Genomic DNA, 19899 nt, shown 5'->3' with positions numbered 1-19899 from the left:
TGTACTGATCCGTCTCATATGTTTCTACTTCGACTTCTACTTCATACAGTCAATTGCTTACTATAACATGAAGGCGACTGTCTGGGGACAGCGAAATGTTAAAAGTCACGTGTTGAAAAATTTATATACAGTATGTACATTAAAGTGATGTTAAGTGACACACGAAATAACATGGTGACGAGTGATGTCAAAGATTTTACATTGACTAATGATAAAAGTATAAAAACAAGATCCTACTATTTATTTCGAGACAGTTACCAAGCCTGCAGTTAACTGACTGAGAATGATGATGCTCTTAAAAAGAGTTTTGATGATATGTAGTTCTAGAGAAGGGTACTAGAAAATTAAGATTTCTTGTTAGTGTAAGATGTTGGTGGTCTACATAGATAAGATGATTTTCAATTTTATAGAGTAGTGTCAATGATGTGTTTATTCTTCTTTGTTCTAAAGTTTGCCAGTTAAGTGTCTTTAACATCTGAGCAACGCTACGGGTGTAATGGTAGTCATTAAACACATAACGGGCTGCTGATCTTTGTGCTCTCTCTACTTGATAAGTTAAGTTTTTCTGCCATGGATGCCAAATTGAGGAACAATATTCCAGTTGCGGTCTAACATATGTTCTGTATGCGGTTTCTTTTATTTGTTTATTATTTGTTTTGACATATCTCTTGATAAATTTTAATGAATTAGTAGCTTTGGTTGTTATGCTATTTATATGTGTTTTCCAGTTGAAATCATTGCTTATGGCTAGGCCAATGTATTTTGCTTTGTCTGTTGTTTTTAGTTCTATATTGTGAAGTTTATAAGGGAACTTAATTATCTTTTTCTTTTTAGCTATTCTTATCACTTCACACTTATCAGGATTAAATTTCATAGACCAGTTTTCTTCCCATTTTTCTAATATATGTAGGTCATTTTGAAGAATGTTACAGTCATTTTCTTTATTTATGGTGAGGTAGACCATCGTATCATCTGCAAAAAGTCGCACCCTACTTTTTAATGAATCTGGAAGGTCGTTGATGTAGGTTAGAAATAAACAGGGCCCCAGTACAGACCCTTGGGGTACACCTGACATGACCGGGGCCGAGTTTGATTTATGACCCTCAACAACTACGGTGTGTGTTCTATTTTTTAAGAAAGAAGAAATCCAGGAAGTAGTATTGATGTTAACACCAAGTTTGAGAAGTTTGTATAGTAGGAGGTTATGGTCTACTTTATCGAAAGCTTTACTAAAATCAATTACAATTAGGTCAGTTTGTTTACCAGCTTCTAGGTTATCATAGATTTCTTGAGAGAAGGAGATTAGTTTTGTTTCACAGCTATGTTTAGAACGGAATCCGTGTTGGAATGGACTAAGAAGATTAATTTGTTAGTGTCAAAATAATTCATGAGGTTTGATACAATGATGTTACATTAATTTTTAGGATATACAAGTGAGGGAGATCGGCCGATGAGTACTTGCTTTACATTAAGCAGCATTTTTTAATATTGCAACCTGTGCAGACCTCCAGTCTGGTGGAACGGAGCCAGTGTCAAGTGATGCACAAAAGATTTTGGTCAAGTATGGCACTATTTCATGATGAAGTTCTTTCACAAGACGGGATGATATTTCATCTGGGTCAGAGGCCTTATTTGGATTGAAGTTTTTAGCATTTTTTCTACACCTGATAGGGTAATTTTTATGTTATCCATTTTACTTGAAATAGTTGGATGAATTCCAGATTTTATAAGATTTATTTCATTTTGGTGTCTAAGATTCATTGGTTTAGGATTGGAGAAAACAGATTCAAATTGTTTGTTGAGAATGTTAGCTTTTTGCGTTGCGTCAGTATATTTTATTCCATCACTTTTTAGTGGGGCTATGTTGTTGTTTTCAGCATCACCAGTAAAAATGACAGATTCTAAGTATTCCCAGTAGCTTTTACGTATTTCTTTTTGTATTGATGCTTTAATTGCGGTAAGTTTAGTTTTTAATTTTGCATAACTTTTATTGGTACGGTAGTATTCTTTACTTTATTGTACAGTTTGTCACGTTTATGGATGAGTCTAATGGTATTTTTGGAGAGCCAAGGTAGATCACTTTTTAGTTCAGTTTGTTTTGTTAGGTATATTTATTTGATAGAGATGATGTCTTTACACTGTATCCAGAGTTCATTAGGATCTAAATCAGGCTGGGTTTTGAATGTGTCTTCAATTTTTTATTTAAGTCAGTTTTGAATTGTTCCCAGTCTGCTTTACGAAAACATTTTACATTTCGTAATGGTTGGTAAGGACGTCCTATTGGCATATTTATCTCATGGAATACGATATCATGGCCGGATGAGCCAAGGCCAGGCAGTGTTTTAGTAGAATGAATCTTACTTGGTTGGTTTGTTAGCAGTAAATCAAGAACATTATTGCCTCTTGTTGGCATGTTTACCATTTGTTCTAGATTAAAAATTGCCATGTTTTTTTGGAAATCTTCATATAAATTTTTGAATTTGCACGAGTCCTTGATTGACTCGTTGGAGCAATCAAAGTCTGGCATATTAAAATCGAACAGGATCCAGAGTATACTATTTTGTGGGATCATTTTTATTGAGGACGAGAGATAATGGAGACTAATTTCATCATTTTCATGTGGTTTATAAAAGGATGATACATAGATTGATTTCAGACCTTTTATGCTGATTTTTGCCCATGTGATATTACAGTCAGTTTTGAGGTCGGGTTGTTCGTCACAGAATAATCTTTTTGAGATGGCAAGAAGTACCCCGCCGCCTTTGCCTGACGTACGGTCGTCACGAACCACCATATAGTTAGAATCTGTTGGGAATATTTCCGACGTTAGAGTTCCAGGTTTTATCCAGGTCTCAGTACAAGTAATAATGTCAGGCTTAGTTTGATGAATTACTTGGTGAATTTCCGGAATTTTATTGTTTGATGATCTACAATTTATATTGAGTATGGTTATTATTTCAGTTTTCTTGTTTTTGTTTAGTTTATTATTACTATAGTGATATCATATTTTTGTTTTGGTGTTGAAGTAGCTTGAGGTTTGAGTTTCTTCACATTAGGTGTTTCTTTATTTAAGTTTGAGACAATAGCACTCAGCGATATCCCAGTGGACTCATTAATATAATCTGAGTCCAAAGCAATAAAGCTGTTTGTATCGGACATGGAGTCAATGGATTTGGACAAGGAAGAGGAGTAGTTTGGCAGGCCGCATTTTGTACAGACCCATATATGCCGAGAGTCTGATAGGCGGTTGTATGTCTCATTAGCAATGCCCTGACAATCAGCATGAACCCATTGGTCGAAGTTCTCACTTAGTATACCCTTATCAGACCATGTGATCTCAAGTTTACAGAAACCACAAGGGTACTGGGACGCTTGGGGTCCAGGATTTGTCTCCACGTTTGATGACTGATTTACCAGGAGAATAAATAAGTATATGAGTGTCGTTTTACATTTCGCTGGTTTGTCTAGTAACCTATTTGGGCGGATAAACAACCTAAGGCTTGCTGATATAGCCCGGACTTTTACAGATTTGGTTTTTAGGAGGCCTACCTCAGTGGACCTGTTTTCGTTTTCCTGATGTTCATAAACTAATTTGTATATGAAAATTGAGAGTATTAGAGCAATTTGGAGTATCATAAGAAGATTCATCTTGATAGAAGGAAAACAACGATAAGACAAACACATAGACGTTTGTTAGTCACAGATGATCGTTATCTTCTGACCCGCGCTGCAGCCCACGGGCATAAAATGGTACACAAACAAATTAACAGTGTTAATGTATGAAGTAGAAAGTTTGCAAGGTAGAATAGAATGTTTACTTTACGTTTTATATAACGATTTAATTTAGTCCGTGATTTAATTCATGGCCCAATATATACAGTAAATATTTTAAATCAACTTAAACATTATGTGGGTTCAAAATTGCGAGAATAAAACGTAATCATAGAAAACGTATACATTCATGTTAACATATCCTCATGGAGGCCACGTATATTTAACATATGAGTCACGTCATGCGAGACAGAAAGGACGCCAAACTCCTAAACCAGACACCAAAGTCCAAGTTAATCCCTTATCATTACCTGAATGACAGGCTGAGCGAACAAAGAAAAGGAATACGGAGGATAGGAATATTTATTCACCAAACGAGGGTTTATTAGCGGAAATAATAGATATCCTGATCATGTCCACAACGAAATATCTCAGTGCCTTAAAACTCCCAAGCTCGAGCGATGCTGTAATACCCAAGAAACACAACTGCATTGGCAAGAAAGACTCTCAGAGCCATGCTCTAAAAAAGAAGTCCATGTCCTTTGAACAAATTCTCAACTGATACCCACAAGACAATTGAACTACTGTCTTTACGTCAGAGGTGGTGGAGCAGGAATCTTCATCAGGTACCAAGGAGGACGAGTAGAACACATCCCCCGCGCTACCGATCTCTACTCAACCAACTTAAAAGGCTGAAGCAGAAGCGTTCAAAACAGATGCAGCCAAGATGGAACACAGCCAACTGTCCTTTGTAATCTAAAGATCATTTAGAGACGCAAGTTGTGGAAGATTTAGCAAATTTTAACAGATACCAGCTCCGACGCAAGAAAACAGAAGCCCTCTTTTTAATAAACAAGAAAAGAACAAAAAAGAAAGATGATTTTCAGGTATACAAATGTCCGATAGAACGCGAGATTCACCAGTAAATGCAACATTTCAACACTTGAACAATTTCAAAAGAAGTGAGTTACACAAATCCTCTCTTATCCAACCTAAAAGTTAACCACTTGTGGAAAAAGAGCTTATGTGTCTCGGCAGCCATCTGCAGTTCATTAATATATATATTATACACTCTTATCAACACGATATATTGCACCTCCTTCTCAAGTTGCTAACAAACCAAACGTAGTCTATTCCAACATTTAAATATGTCATAGTCATAAGAGCTGTCTCCATCGGAAGAAATATGCCCCCCAAAAAAGCTTTTTCGAAACCTAAACGCAGATTTCGAAACCTAAACGCGGACCCTGAGTCAATTTGGCTGATTATGTAAATTGACGTACATCTTATTTCCTTACACATGTTCATGAAGTTTGGTGACGATCCGATGACAATTACTTGATTAATTGAGCGGAAACGCATTTTTTTATGATTCAAGGGCTGTTACTCAGAAGTGTCTGGGTAAATTTGGCTGATTATCCAACTTAACCTGGATTTTATTGCTGTACACATTTTTATGAAGATTGGTGAAGATCGGATGAAGATCTTGAGTTATTGAGCAGAAACGAGAAACCGCTCAATTTTTCTATGGTTCAAGGGCCGTAACTCAGGAGTGTCTTGGTCAATTTGGCTGATTATCGAACTTGACCTAGATCTTATGACCTTACACATTTCATGAAGTGTGGCGAAGATCCTATAACATTTTCTCGATGTATTGAGCTGAAGCGAAAAAAAACGCAATTTTTCTATGATTCAATGGCCGTAACTCTAGAGTGTCTGAGTCAATTTGGCTGATTATCGAACTTGACCTAGATGTTATTGCCTTACACGTTTTCATGAAGTGTGGCGAAGATCCAACGACATTTGCTCGAGTTATTGAGCGGAAACGAGAAACAAGAGGGCCTGAAAGGCCCAAAGTCGATCAGCTGAGATAACAAGATATTATTGGGACAAATCTTCTGACCAAGTTTCATGAAGATCGGAAAATAAATGTGGCCTCTAGAGTATTAACAAGGTTTTACTATAGCCAAATAAGGAAAAATGCCCTGCCCCCTGGCAGCGATGTTTTTCAACCAACCTGCATCATTTTTGAACTCTTCCAAGATATTATCGGGATGAATCTTCTGACAAGTTTCATGAAGATCGGACAGTAAATGTGGCCTTTAGAGTGTTAACAAGATTTTACTAAAGCCATATAAGGAAAAATGCCCCGCCCCTTGGAAGCCATGTTTTTCAAACAAACATAATTATTTTCGAACTTATCCAAGATATCATTGAGACCAATCTTCTGACCAAATTTCATGAAGATTGGACAATACATGTAGCCTATAGAGTGTTAACAAGGTTTTACTAAAGCCATATAAGGAAAAATGCCCCGCCCCTGGTGGCCATGTTTTTAAAGCAACCAATACCATTTTCGAACTCATCCAAGATATCATAGGGACAAATCTTCTGACCAAGTTTCATGATTGGAAAATAAATGTGACCTCAAGAGTGTTAACAAGGTTTTACTAGAAAGCCATATAAGGAAAAATGCCCCGCACTGTGGCGGCCATGATTTTCAACCAAAGAGCATCATTTTTAACTCGTCCAAGATATTATCGGGATGAATCTTCTGACCAAGTTTCATGAAGATTGGACAATAAATGTGGCCTCTAGTGTTAACAAGATTTTACTATAGCCATATAAGGAAAATTTTATATGGATCAAGTTAACCAACATATTATGTTTTGTCTTGCCATTGAACTATGCACTATTGCAGACAGAATTAATAGTAGTATGGAGTCTGAATTTTGCGCTTCATCTCATCTTTGCCTGTGGTTCGTTAATGCCGAACAGCTTCCTCCAGGCGCCTCAGTTTTGGGCGAGTCTCTTCAGCTGTCCCCACATATTGAACATGAGCTTGGCATTTACATTCAGGTATCAGCGCCAGTTTATAGGCCACAATCTCTTCAGCATCCCTGGGGGATGTGAGGTGAATCTGGGCTAATGGTTGGGCATTTAAACTAACATGCGCAGACAAGACAATCATACTATATGGACTCACTAGTCCAACATATATCAGCTAAAAATAGCAAAAGCAAGAGGGTAACATTGAGAATCTTTCCAAGTATACCCTACCAAACCCAGTTTGCATTGCCTGGTTTCAAATCATATTACATTCTTTTTCTCTTATCAACTTATATTTGCATTTATCAACTTAAATTTTTTTGGGAAAGTTTTCAGGGCACTTTCTTGAGAAACCTCAGAAAGGTAACCAATACCAATAGCAAAACAGAAGCAATGTAAGACATAGTGATATGTGATGAATTAAATATTTTTCTAGTATGAAAAACTACCTAACTCAGGTATCGTAACACCATTATATTATTATAAACAACACTACACAGCATACCATGAACACATTTATTACAGTCAGAATTATTGCACCAGGTCAGTGGTAGAGAATTCCCAAATACATAAAACATATACAGAAACTTTACAAGCCTTAAACTATTTTGCGTAACATTATTATCTTAACATACATGATTTAACACATTTCAAAGTGTACTTATAGATTTTGGAAGCTAAGTAACATAATAAATTACGTATAGAAATTTGGTTAGTCTCAATTTATGTCAATTTATGCAGAAGGAAAGCTTAAGTAAATCGTTTATGTTCAAGTAAAAACCAACCAACTTTTATTAAACGTAAGCAGATTCAATATTTCACTACTATAGAATGGCTATTTGGTTGTTGTTTTTTTTCCTAAAAATTAGTTTAGTTTGCTTAACAACTGAACAAGAAGTGAGAACACATTAAATTACCTAGTTTGGTACAAGACAAACAAATACCAGGAAGACCTGTTAAGATATACAGGTAATTAAACCTGATACTATCATACATGTATTCAAAATTGTAGTCAATAAACTGTTACTGACATATTTTACAATTTTTCAACATGATAGCTTATGTCAGAGTTAGCACAACATGAAATGGAAGACAGTTCATACCACAGTTAGACACCACTGTACTTGTACTGACAGTACAGAGCAAGACATTTAAATCATGGGAAGGGTGGTGACCGTGTAGTCTCCCCTACCTACATGTAGTACTAGTAAAATGGTGTTGTCAATTAATTTTCTATCAAATATTTAAAAGAATTGTAAAGTGCAGTATTGATTTGTTGTTAATGTTATTTTTTTCTTTAACATTTTAAGTTGGCAGTTTGAAACCCATGGAGTATATCTTAATTTCTCTTGCAACATTCAGCCAATACCATGTAACATGTTAAATAGAAATGTTGCATTGTTCAGCCTATTATCAATCTTGATATAAAATTGACCTCTAGTTATTGTTGAACAGATAAAGAAGGAAATAATGTAATTAATTAATTTAATTCTTCATATATTTGAGTATCATGTGTTTTCAAATAACGCGGAATGCATCTATTAACTATTATATGCATTATTTTGCCATTTACAATGTATTACTTACACATGTCACAAAAGCTCCCTGCCCTTTATTCTATACAAATGACAATAATATAAGAAATGAATCAACAAGTACGACATGTTAGTAAAATACAAGTAACAAATACATGAAAAATATAACAATAACAACTTCACTTAGAAATGAATAAAATACTAAATGATTTTTGTCCACAAATTAATATAGAGAAATAAACAAACAAATGATGATGTGTAAGTGTTTACTAATCTCAATTAATTGTCTTTAAAATTTTGTTATAACTAACTTACAAAAAAAACATTTAATTAATTTCGTTTTCTTAAAAAAAATTGAAGCCAATTAAAAGCCAAAGAGTTTCTGAAACTAATTTAAATGTCAATTTCTAATGACTTATTGCCATACTCGTAAAAATAAATGGCATAAAAAATGACATGGTTATGAATAGAATATAGAACATATTTAATTGTTACATAAAATAATGTACAGGAAGAAAACCACATAGCACTATGACATACAACAAAGGCGATGGCAACATGGCGTGTAAACATATCAACAAACTGACTCAGTAAAATCGACACAATTTTAAAATCAAGATTAAGTCAAAACTATTGATGTAATATAATGTGAACCAAGAATAACACTTGATCAACAACAAAACATATTCTGTTACTTATATGCACTTAAATGATGTAAAAATATCTCTAGCATTAATTTCCAAAACCAATGATCATTAACTCTTTCAGTGCTCGAACCGAATTTTGAAGACCTTTGCAAACAGTTTGGATCCAGATGAGACGCCACGTTCTCCAAACTGTTTGCTATTCTGATAGTATTCTTGGAAAAAATTTCAAAGGAAATGATAATTTTAGAAATTCAGCAGACGATATTTTAGCAGAAGACAAATTTCCCAGCATGCAAAGGGTTAACAAGGAAAAAATACAGTGCATGGCAAATTGACCTTCTGTCCTCTGCTCAATTGTTCATATTTAATTAAAAAGTATTTCTGTGACAAAATGTTACTTTCTGTACTCAATGATTCACATAAATTTAAGTGCTTATGTAATAAAGAAGTGTGCTTGACTATAAAGGATGAAGTCTATCTATCTCATTAACTATTTAACATTTGAATGTTAAAATATCGTTTGTAAACATCAAATCAAAACAATGAACACACAATTAAAATGAACACCATTATATCTACCATCATTAACAACAATTTATGCTTGCAATTGAAACATTTAAAATGTAAAAGTTAACATTGGTACACTTAAGTCAATTTAAAACATTGTGTAAACTTTAAGAACCTCTAAAACGATGACTTAAATTGGACTAAATCTAAATTCATGAATGCGTAACAATATAATTTTAACAATTGTGATAAATGGCACTACCTCACATTAAAATTTTAACAAGATTGCATCATCATGAACACATTATTTCCGTACCCCTTCAAAATAAGAAGAATTGCACATATTATATTACACCTAGCTAAGACTTGAACTAAACAAACCATTTTGATTTTCTAACAATAGCGACTAGCCTAGAATTTCATTGATTCATCATGTACAATATTTGGTGTTATGACTAAAACGTCTTAGAAAAGCATGTTTCTATGATCAATGTCCTACGTGTAAACATGTACAGTTCAATGAAATTATATCGGACAAATAAATTTGTAACATCCTATGCTGGGTTGGGATCGGTACCTTTTTGTGACCTGACAACAAAATTCACTGAATATCGTGCATATGTAATGAGATCTAATTCAGGAAGACCAAAATGTGGTTACCATAGCCAGGAGTCAACCACAAACAAATATCCATTACACAAAAATCAATAATGGAAGAATAATATTAAAGCATAGTTAAGTGTCCTTTTCACTTCATCTAATCAAGATATCACCTGTTAATGATTATCCACTATTTACACAAAAACAGCCAAGCACAATGTCTCTTTTCCCAGAATCTGCCATTTTCGTTAAAGTCAAACAAAAAAACAACAAAACATAACACTTACACTTTCTAGTATTTCTAGAAAACAAAACAAAACAATCTCATAAAGTACAATTAAGTGCGTCACAATCTCATTAAGGATTAGCTGTCTTCTACGCTACTTGCATCAGATTCGTCCGAATATTCATTAGTGCCGTCGAGTTTTTCTACACAACTCGGGACTGTCTGCTGTCTTGCCAGACAGATTCCCGCCAGATTCAAAAGCGCGTCCGCACCGTCGGCAATCTTCTTTTTCTCCTCTTCGCTCGTCTCCTCAAACCGCAGACGTTTTCCAAAGTCAAGTCGAGCCCGTTTTGTGGGAGTTCTTACACTATCACTATTCCCACTGCTCACACACCCATCGACTTCGTCCACACCACTCTCACCCTCGCTGTCTAAATTGTCACTGTTACACTTAAACTGGTGACGAGGGTTCAACCCATCAATGTCCTCATCGTCACTGTAATCATCGATATCCTCTTCTGATCCAAAGTCGTACTCGTCATCAATGGATGACCCTGGTGAGCCGGGAACGTATTCGTCTTCGCTAGCTTCCACGTGCGTGATGCTGTATGTGTGGTCAACGCTGGGGTTTTCAGTGCAGATGACCGGACCTCGAGGTTTCCGTGGACTCTCCAACTCTCTGTAACATTAGAGATATGAAAACAGTCAATGAAAGCTACAGAACCAATATAACAGTCATAAAATATTTTAATAACAAATGCCATTTTTTACAACCAAAATTTAGTTTATGTATACTTATATATAGAATTGTTAAAGTAAACATCACCATACATTATGTTGTTGAATTAGCTTTGAAGAATAGAAAACTTATTTAAAATATTTCTTTTACATTTTACTTGATAGACAACACAGATTATTGTCTACAGTGCAGCCATCACACAACTACAGGTCTACTTTTTCTTAGAATGAGAAACACTGATTGACTTCATGGTAGGCATTGAAAGTACGTGTTCTCTAGACAATGTTTGTCAGTATAAGTAATGCTGTTGTTAGTGTGTAAAAAAAAATGTAGAATATAGAAAATGACTGAAAGATGACAAGGCTAGAGGAATTAATAATTTATCAAAATTAAAATGAAATTTACCATGGTTTTTCCATTAAGTATTGTACAAAGTACATTTTGCAATGAATGAACATTAACATCTTTAAATTTCCATTTGAATTAATAAACTTCAATGAATTCAAATAAAGGACCATTAATAAACAGTAGCAACTAGACCTTTCTTTAAAAATTAAAATACAGTTAAAAAAAATACAGTTAAAAAAAAAATTAAGTTAGCTGTTAATACAAAAGTGAAAACCATGAAACATGAACAAGAGGGTTGAAATAAATAATGAACAAGTGGTATGGCACAAACAGTTATAAAAAAGATTATAAATGCACACACACACTCGGTTTAAAACAGCAAAACTATACGAGTGAAACCAAACAAGTACTTAAAGGGCGGTGAACTCGACTCACTTACTAAATTCCAAGCTCTAGCAACCTTTTGTGAATAAAATAGGAACAAATATTATAGCTATAGCTTCCTAAGAAACAAAGGCCATCAACAGCATGCATCATAAATATGTTTGTAATGTTTTTTTCCACAAAACTTTAATGTTGTTTAATATGTTGCTGTCATCACTAAGTAACAGCATAGTACATTATATTTGACTAAATATGCTTTATGTTTGTTAACAGTTTAAATAATGATTATACCATTCTCTCTCTCGAAATTATGGTTTCACATAAACAAAAACAACATAAAAAGACAATATCATTCATAATAAGGACATGCAAAACTAAATCAAAATGTTATTATCCTTCAACATGTAGTTAACATCGTCTGACTTCATGCAAATGCAAGCATGGCTGCTAAAAAGTATACTAACCCGAGTTTTCTTTTCAGTCCTTGTGCAAAAGAAGCATTATCCGCCTTGGCTTCTGAAATTTAAATCATACAAATTAAAACCCTTGAACAAATGCACAAACTATGCGCTAAGGTGATTTTCTAAAAAGAGCAATAAGAAACCATTTTCTTAAAATAGTACAAGTAAAATAACTAAATGAATGTGCATTTATGGAACTTTTACACACATAAGAAAATTTACTTTTAAGAAACATTTGCATTTTAAATAACATTATAATAAGACCTACACTCCAGGAGTGAAATAACGTAATGCTCAATTTTGTTTAGTACACGGGTGTTATTACATTAGTTATTTAACTGTGAAATGACGTCATTTTTTTTACGAAATGACGTCATTATTCAAGCGAATATCTTCAGTTTAACTCTTTTACAATGTGAATAAACGGTGAAAAGAGCATACAATAAAAAGAAAATATGTTGGTCATGTTATAAATAGAATCTTAGATTCATGGTCATTTTGTATTGAATTTATTAAACTCATCATCTAAATAAAGATACAAACCCGGCAAGTCTCGTTTTTATCTTGACTTGTTTAATAAATTCAATACAAAACGACCACTCATGCAAGATCCTATATTTAATAATACCCTGAGGTAAAGGAAATGTAGATTTTTTAATTTAATTTCAAAATAGTTCATTTGACAATAACTTAAATGTTAGGGTCTGAATATCTCAAAAATCTAAGATGTTAAGTTTAAACTTGAATTTCTAATTTAATTTATGATTCTAATTGTATATATCAAAGATGACTCTAACTTACTGCTCCAACTCTTGAGGGACACCAATGTCTGAGCCACGTCTTTAATATCACTGTCTGAAAATGGAAAATAGTGTCGGGTTTGACAGGCGTCTTGACACTAGTTGGCTTCAAATGAAAATGCCAAAGGAATAATTTTGGTAACCATAACTTTATTTCTTACTGGTCCAATATATATAAGGCCTCTTGTAATACAATTAAACTCTTTTAAAAGTGCATGGATCTTTCTGTTTATCTTTCTTTTGTAATGGTCGAAAAAAACAAGCCTTTTTAACCCTTTCCCACTAAGGAGCAAAGTGAAAAAAGCTATGTGCAGCAAATGTCATAAAACCAGAACAGCCTGCATGTAACTCGCAGTCTGTTCAAGTTTTATGTTGCTTGCAAATAAAATCTTCAAAACTTGAACCTAGATAGAAAGGTCTTAAATAAAATGAAATTTTCTCAGGGACTACAAACACATCAAAAGTCTTATCTAAGTGGAAAGGGTTTACAGTAAAATAGTCCAAGCTTAATCCGCTATCTTTTATCTTAAGTCATTTTGTTTTTCCTTCATTTAAACCTTTTTGATACTTTAAAGACTACCAAAGATACTGCAAAAACAGCTTTTGGCACATATATCCATATATTGTTATAAATGTCATACCTATATCCAAGGCCGAACCTCCCAGACGCCGACTAAGGAACGGGAATAAATCTAGAACAATAAACTCAAAACTCACAAAACTGTCATATGTTCAAGCAAAATTATCAACATTTTTTCAACAAAGTATTGAAAGACTGATATTAAATTGCTTTTCTGGTATATTTGGGGTTTTCAAGTTCAAATACCTGGAATATTATGTAGATACTTTATACTTTAAATTTTCAGTATCATTATAGGGATTAATTAACCAAATATGTTCGGCCAAAACAATAATATTTCTTTTCAATATTCTAAAGACACATAATTTTCATCCATCTAGCGTTCAGAATTTTTTATATAACGGCTTACCGCCGCTATACATTTTTTCAGTAAAAAAATAAATTGTTCACAAAAAAGAATTGTTGTAAAAGAGGCATTACATTTCGAGTCTTTATAAACGGTATTATACTATGATAACAAAACAGTTTCAAGAAATGTGAATATTCTTTATTTTTCTCTACAAAATAAAGTGCCATCATTTTTTTTTACAAGTCTGACTACTATATACATACGAGGTGAGATAGAGTTGGGACCAATACGAGGAGCCAGGGGCTGTGGTCGGAACCTGAAAGGGAGACAACTGTGAATGAATGGTTCAAAGACAGACAAGTAAAAATGAATTTTACAATTACCATAACAACACACAACATGGAGGTGTTTGTAATACTTTTTGATATGACTGTCTGAATTAATAAAAATATATTCACCAACACGTCTGAAAACAATGGCTGGCAAAATTGTAATTTCTTGGAATAAATCAACATTGGCACTGCAATAAAAGCCTTTCGGGCTCCCACCTTATTCAAAGCAGTTTGATGAAAAGTGTGCAGTGTTTCATTTAGTGAATAATTAATTCTTTCAGCAAAGTAGATTACATTTATAATTTGATTCAACAAGCAACATATCTTTGCATGCCATTATGTTATTAATCAATCATAATACCTGACATAATAATCAAGTAAAATACGGACTTCAATATATAACCTAACATTTATTTATACCAGTGACCATGGTAACCACCACGGAACACACAAGGGAAGAATTTCAGCACTTTACAATCCTACAAGGGCGTCTGCATTTTCAAGTACTCTTCATTGAACAAGGTGTAGGGAACATGTCACCTGCTTTATTGGATAGCCCCTATCAGATGACCTCCATGGCTTTTGTAAAACAAGGACCCAAACGAACTGCACCTCGCCACCATAAAAAGTGCCCAATCCATTACCACATGTAACCTTTGATCTTTAATTCCCTATCAATTCTGATAACCCACCCTCTTAATATTGTATGGCAGATGGCGGGATAGTGTTTTTTCTTCATTTACTATTTAAACAAAGCATGACTTTACTATTTGTTCCATGTTTTAAACCGTTGTCTTATTTATTCAGTGCAAAAAAAATTCATTTTGAGATGTCTGGTTTTATTTTACATTCTATATAAAAACATGCCCTAATGAATGTTGTAGAATTGTTTATACAATTAACATTGCGACCTGCGGTCTATGAAACCCATGCTTAATGCACAAGCATTAAGTATCTCCAAGGATTAGCAAGAGCAGTCTGCACGGGCTTCAAAGTGGAAAGTGTCGTCCCTAGTAAGCGAGTGTAAACTGCACATGCTCATCATTGACAACACTATATGCATATGCATTGAACCCAGCTTTCCCAGGCTCATATACATGTGTCAATTTCATGTTTGAATAAATGCAGACATCTTAATTAGAGTGACCGCCAAGTTCCTCAACAAGCTCTCCTATCTGGAGATACTGTGAAGATAAATATAATGGGAATTTTCTAAGTGGAAGCATGTGTTTTGAAGTTTAGTTAAGACTAATTCTACTTTGTCAACAAATGCTTACATTTTAAGCTGGCCAACAGGGTCAACATGGGATACAGTACTTACTCTTGCAGATATCTGTTTTGCTGTGCCGGTTGGGGGTTGGCAAGCATCTGTAGTTGATGGTACGGGTGGTAAGGGGTCTTCCGCAGGGCCTGCAGGAGGTTCGGCCGGAAATCTGGGTCAACGCACCACAGCGAACCCTTACCAATCGTCTGCAAACATAACATTATTGAAAACACTTTGAAGAGTTTCACATTTTTCTGTGCTCTTTAAGTAAAATCAGAAAACAACATTTTGTTTACTTTACTTTTGGTTTACATGTATGTCAAATGACATGTCTATGTCAATGTAGGTCAAATCACCATTAATTTTCAATAGATTTCTATGTCTTGTATCTTATAAGTTTGTATTTATTCCGTTTACCTTGACCCAATAATTCAAAGTTACTTTATTATGAATAATGCTAAAGAATATTAAATTATAAACTGTGTTTTTTTTTCCATATTAAATTTGAGCCTTGTCACAGACGTGACGTATACCCCCACATGCCGCATTGACACAGACTATTTTTTATCCTGTCTTCACAAAACAAGAGAATCTAATTTTTGGCGATTTTTAAGAATTATTATGCCATTATCATTTATAGCCATTTTGACCTTTGAACTCTTCGAGTTCTTTCACATGACACGCCGTCCAATGACTGTGAACAAAATTAATGTACAGAGTCATTTTTAAATCTCACAATGAATGGCATAGTTATGGCCCAGACAAGATCAATCATTGCCATTTTTGACCTTTGAACTAAAAGTGTGACCTTGGAGATATCGACGTAATTCTTTTGCGCGACACACCCTCCAATGATGGTAAACAAAAGAGCCAAATGATTTTAAAATCTCACAATAAACTACATAGTTATGGCCCGAACAAGCTCATTTATGGCCATTTTTTACCTTTGAACTCAAAGTTTGACCTTGACCTTGAAAATATCGACGTTATTCTTTCACGCGACAAACCGTCCAATGATGGTGAACAAATGTGCCAAATGATTTTAAAATCTCACAATGAACGACATAGTTATGGCATGGACAAGCTCATTTATGGCCATTTTTGACCTTTGAACTCAAAGTGTAACCTTGACCTTGGTGATATCGACGTAATTATTTCCCGCGACACACCGTCCAATGATGGTGAACATATGTGCCTAATAATTTTCAAATCTCACGATGAACGACATAGTTATGGCCCGGACAAGCTCATTTATGGCCATTTTGACCTTTGAACTAAAAGTGTGACCTTGACTTTGGAGATATCGATGTAATTCTTTCACGCGACACACCGTCCAATGATGGTGAACAAATGTGCCAAATGATTTTAAAATCTCTAGCAAGGTCATTTATGGCCATTTTTCACCTTTGAACTTAAAGTGTGACCTTGACCTTGGAGATATCGACGTAAATCTTTCGCGCAACACACGTCAAATGATGGTGAACAAATGTGCCAAATGATTTTAAAATCTTACAATGAATGACATAGTTATGGTCCGGACAAGCTCATTTATGATCGTTAAACTCAAAGTGTGACCTTGGAGATATCGACATAATTCTTTCGCGCGACACACCGTCCAATAATGGTGAACTAATTTGCCAAATAATTTTAAAATCTCTCAATAAATGACAAAGTTATGGCCAGGACAAGCATTTGACCTTTGAACTGCAAGTGTGACCTTGCCCTTTGAGATATCCACGTACTTTTTTCACACGACACACCGTCCCATGATGATGAACAAATGTACCAAGTCATTTTAAAATCTAACGATAAATGACATAGTTATGGTCCAGACAAACTTTCAGTTTAAAACACACTAAGTGACCCCGTGACCTAGTTTTTCACCTGGCATGACCCATATTCAAACTTGACCTAGACATCATCTAGATACAACTTCTGACCAAGTTTGGTGAAGATCGGATGAAATTTCGGGACAGACAGACAGACCATCAGACCAACAAAGTGACTCCTATATAGCCCCCATTACCAAAGGTAATGGGTGTATAAAAAGGGAATTTACAAAATAAATAAAAGCTTTAAAAATTGTCATTCATTTTGATATTATATATAATTTATATTTGAAAAAAAAAAGATGCCACACAGCTTGATTTTGCCCTTAATTTTCCAAAAGGGCTAACAAATTCAACATAAAAACCTAGGGTTGTCTGACGCTTTATTGAAATAATAATTTGCCTGCTCCTTCTTAATGGTCTGTCAAGAGCGTAACTACCATGAACGGTGAAATACTGGCTGCAAATATCAGTTTCTATCACAAGTGGAAGTGTCAGTATTGATTGTCAAGCAACACATTTCCATGGATACGGAAGAGTCATTATAAAACTCCATAAATCGGTTCCCAAATTTCGTGACAAAGGGAGGATCATCACAAGGAGGGAATGAAATGAAAAATTAACATAATTTTAGTCCTAGTTCTTTAAATTTAAGTTAAAACCTAACAAAACTGAAAAGTCAATTTACCTGATGTTTTGTGAGGGGGCCCAAGTTTGACTTAGATATTAAAGCTTCCACATGTAAGGCCAATTGATGCTGATGTTAACCTTCATTACATTACTAGTTAACTAATTAATTTGTCACGCAATGTTCACATAATTTTCTTTTAAGCTATAGTCACGACTTTCACAAGACCAGAGAGTATTTTATTTTGATAAATTTAATTGCATGTTAAGATATTCAATACATTAGCATAAAAAATCAACAATTAAACACATACATTTTACAATTCTACACTTTACATCATCAATTATAAATGAGGCATCAATATGAAATAATATTTAAATAATCTCAGTAACTCTTCTTGTCTCGACTCAAAGTGTGTATCAATCCATCACACCATATGCCAACATGACTTAGCTCAATTTTTTAACAGCAAATCTAACCATCATAATCATCAGAAGTTATAACTTAAGTTTGGTATAAATTATCTACTTCATTCCTTGCTTAATTAACAGGCACGACAAGGCTATTATCTTATCACATAATTATGAAGGGAGCTGACATAACTTTGCTGATAATACAATCTATTAGCATACATAGCATAGCAATAAAGCGTGTACCATAAACACAATTTTTATGAATATTTTAATTGAGATAATTTTAGTTAAGCTCAGCAAACTTCAATAGCTTAAAAAAACTTAAAGTTATATGCATGAATCAACTTACAACATTTATTAGTTGTTCTCTTGAATGCATATCATGTGTTTTAACAAACGAGAAATTGTGTTGTTATTCGTTGTTATGAGTAATTTGCAAGTGTTTGATTTCTTCTTCAGATAAAAATGGTAAGCAAAACTTCTTGCCAACATTGTACATTATTGTTGAAGCTGTTGAAACAAGCTCAGAAGTTTTGTGTTACTACTTAAGCCTCAGATACTCACCATACTAAATGCATATCAAATCTACATTGCCCCTGGTGTGCAAAGGCATTAATTACTGGTCACATCTCAGGGGCACCCAGTGATCTGGAGTGGATACCAGGGCCCGAGAGATTAGATTACATCTGCTCTATGTACTCAACTCAGCAGCCTTGTCAAACTTGCATGGACACACACACACACAAAATAAAGCCCTATTGTGTATTAACATGCATGAAAGTGTTGATCAATTTAGATACAAGTGGTTTGAACATGTACTTTTGGGTTGGAGCTTGAAAGCCTTCTTTGTTAAACAAGAAACAGTTGGAGAGGAGATGGGTGATGCTCCCCAAAGTTTTTTTTGTCATAATATTGCACTATATATTCAGATAAAAGGAAACAGCTAGCAGTTGGGGGGACAAGAATTGCACCATATGTACAGTTAATGGAAAATTTCAAAGGGCCATAACTCTGTGAAAAATCATCCGACCAGAACCGGCTGATAATATGCACATCTCCTCTTGGTAGTGAAGCTAGTGTTTTTCCCAGGAAGACAAAGGGGCATGGCGCATTACTTTCAAAAAGGGCATTTAAGCGCGCAGTTTAGGCAAAAAAGGGCAAAAACGTTCCCTGAATACCTGAATTACGGGGAAACATGTAATCGCATCAGAAGCAGTTGTGGAAAAAATAACATATAAACAAGCACATTTAATGGTAATAGATGTATTTAACTTACTATGATTGATATTAATATATTTACCGTGCAATGTACATTTAAGTTCCATGCTGTTTCAATAAACTGTACAGCACGACAAACATAATAAAGCAATATATGCATATGAATCTGATTATACACAGATCCACTAACATATAAATGAAACCATGTTTGTCTTATCCCATTTTCTAACAATAATCTCGACAGATGTTTAAAGTAACATTGCGAGTAAATTGATCGCTAACAATATGCAAACACTCGTTTCCTTGACATACATCCACCGAGTAGATTACAAATAAATAAATAATGTTGTTGCTATCTAAAACATTTTTATGCATCGTTGATTATCACAGACAGTTCATTAATTCCTTCTTAATGTATAATCTCCATCGTCAATTCGAT

At 34.3% G+C, this 19899-nt stretch overlaps 1 protein-coding gene across 3 annotated transcripts in view; it reads right to left on the bottom strand.

The window, feature by feature from the left end:
* Nucleotides 1-7102: 7102 nt before the first annotated feature.
* LOC127871802 (forkhead box protein N3-like) overlaps nt 7103-19899 on the bottom strand; it is a 35414-nt gene continuing 22617 nt past the window's right edge. For all 3 annotated transcript variants that reach the window (XM_052415007.1, XM_052415006.1, XM_052415005.1), the window contains exons 3-8: nt 15430-15578; nt 14040-14092; nt 13489-13539; nt 12849-12902; nt 12051-12102; nt 7103-10794 (exon numbers count right to left, since the gene is read on the bottom strand). In XM_052415007.1, coding sequence (XP_052270967.1) covers nt 10254-10794; nt 12051-12102; nt 12849-12902; nt 13489-13539; nt 14040-14092; nt 15430-15578 — 900 coding nt within the window. In that variant the 3' untranslated portion in view covers nt 7103-10253. The remainder of the gene's footprint in view (nt 10795-12050; nt 12103-12848; nt 12903-13488; nt 13540-14039; nt 14093-15429; nt 15579-19899) is intronic.

Source organism: Dreissena polymorpha, chromosome 3 (assembly GCF_020536995.1).
Source record: "Dreissena polymorpha isolate Duluth1 chromosome 3, UMN_Dpol_1.0, whole genome shotgun sequence".
Lineage (NCBI taxonomy): Eukaryota > Metazoa > Mollusca > Bivalvia > Myida > Dreissenidae > Dreissena > Dreissena polymorpha.
Note: the sequence above shows the minus strand (reverse complement) of the source record. Positions and strands in the feature narration are given on the sequence as shown.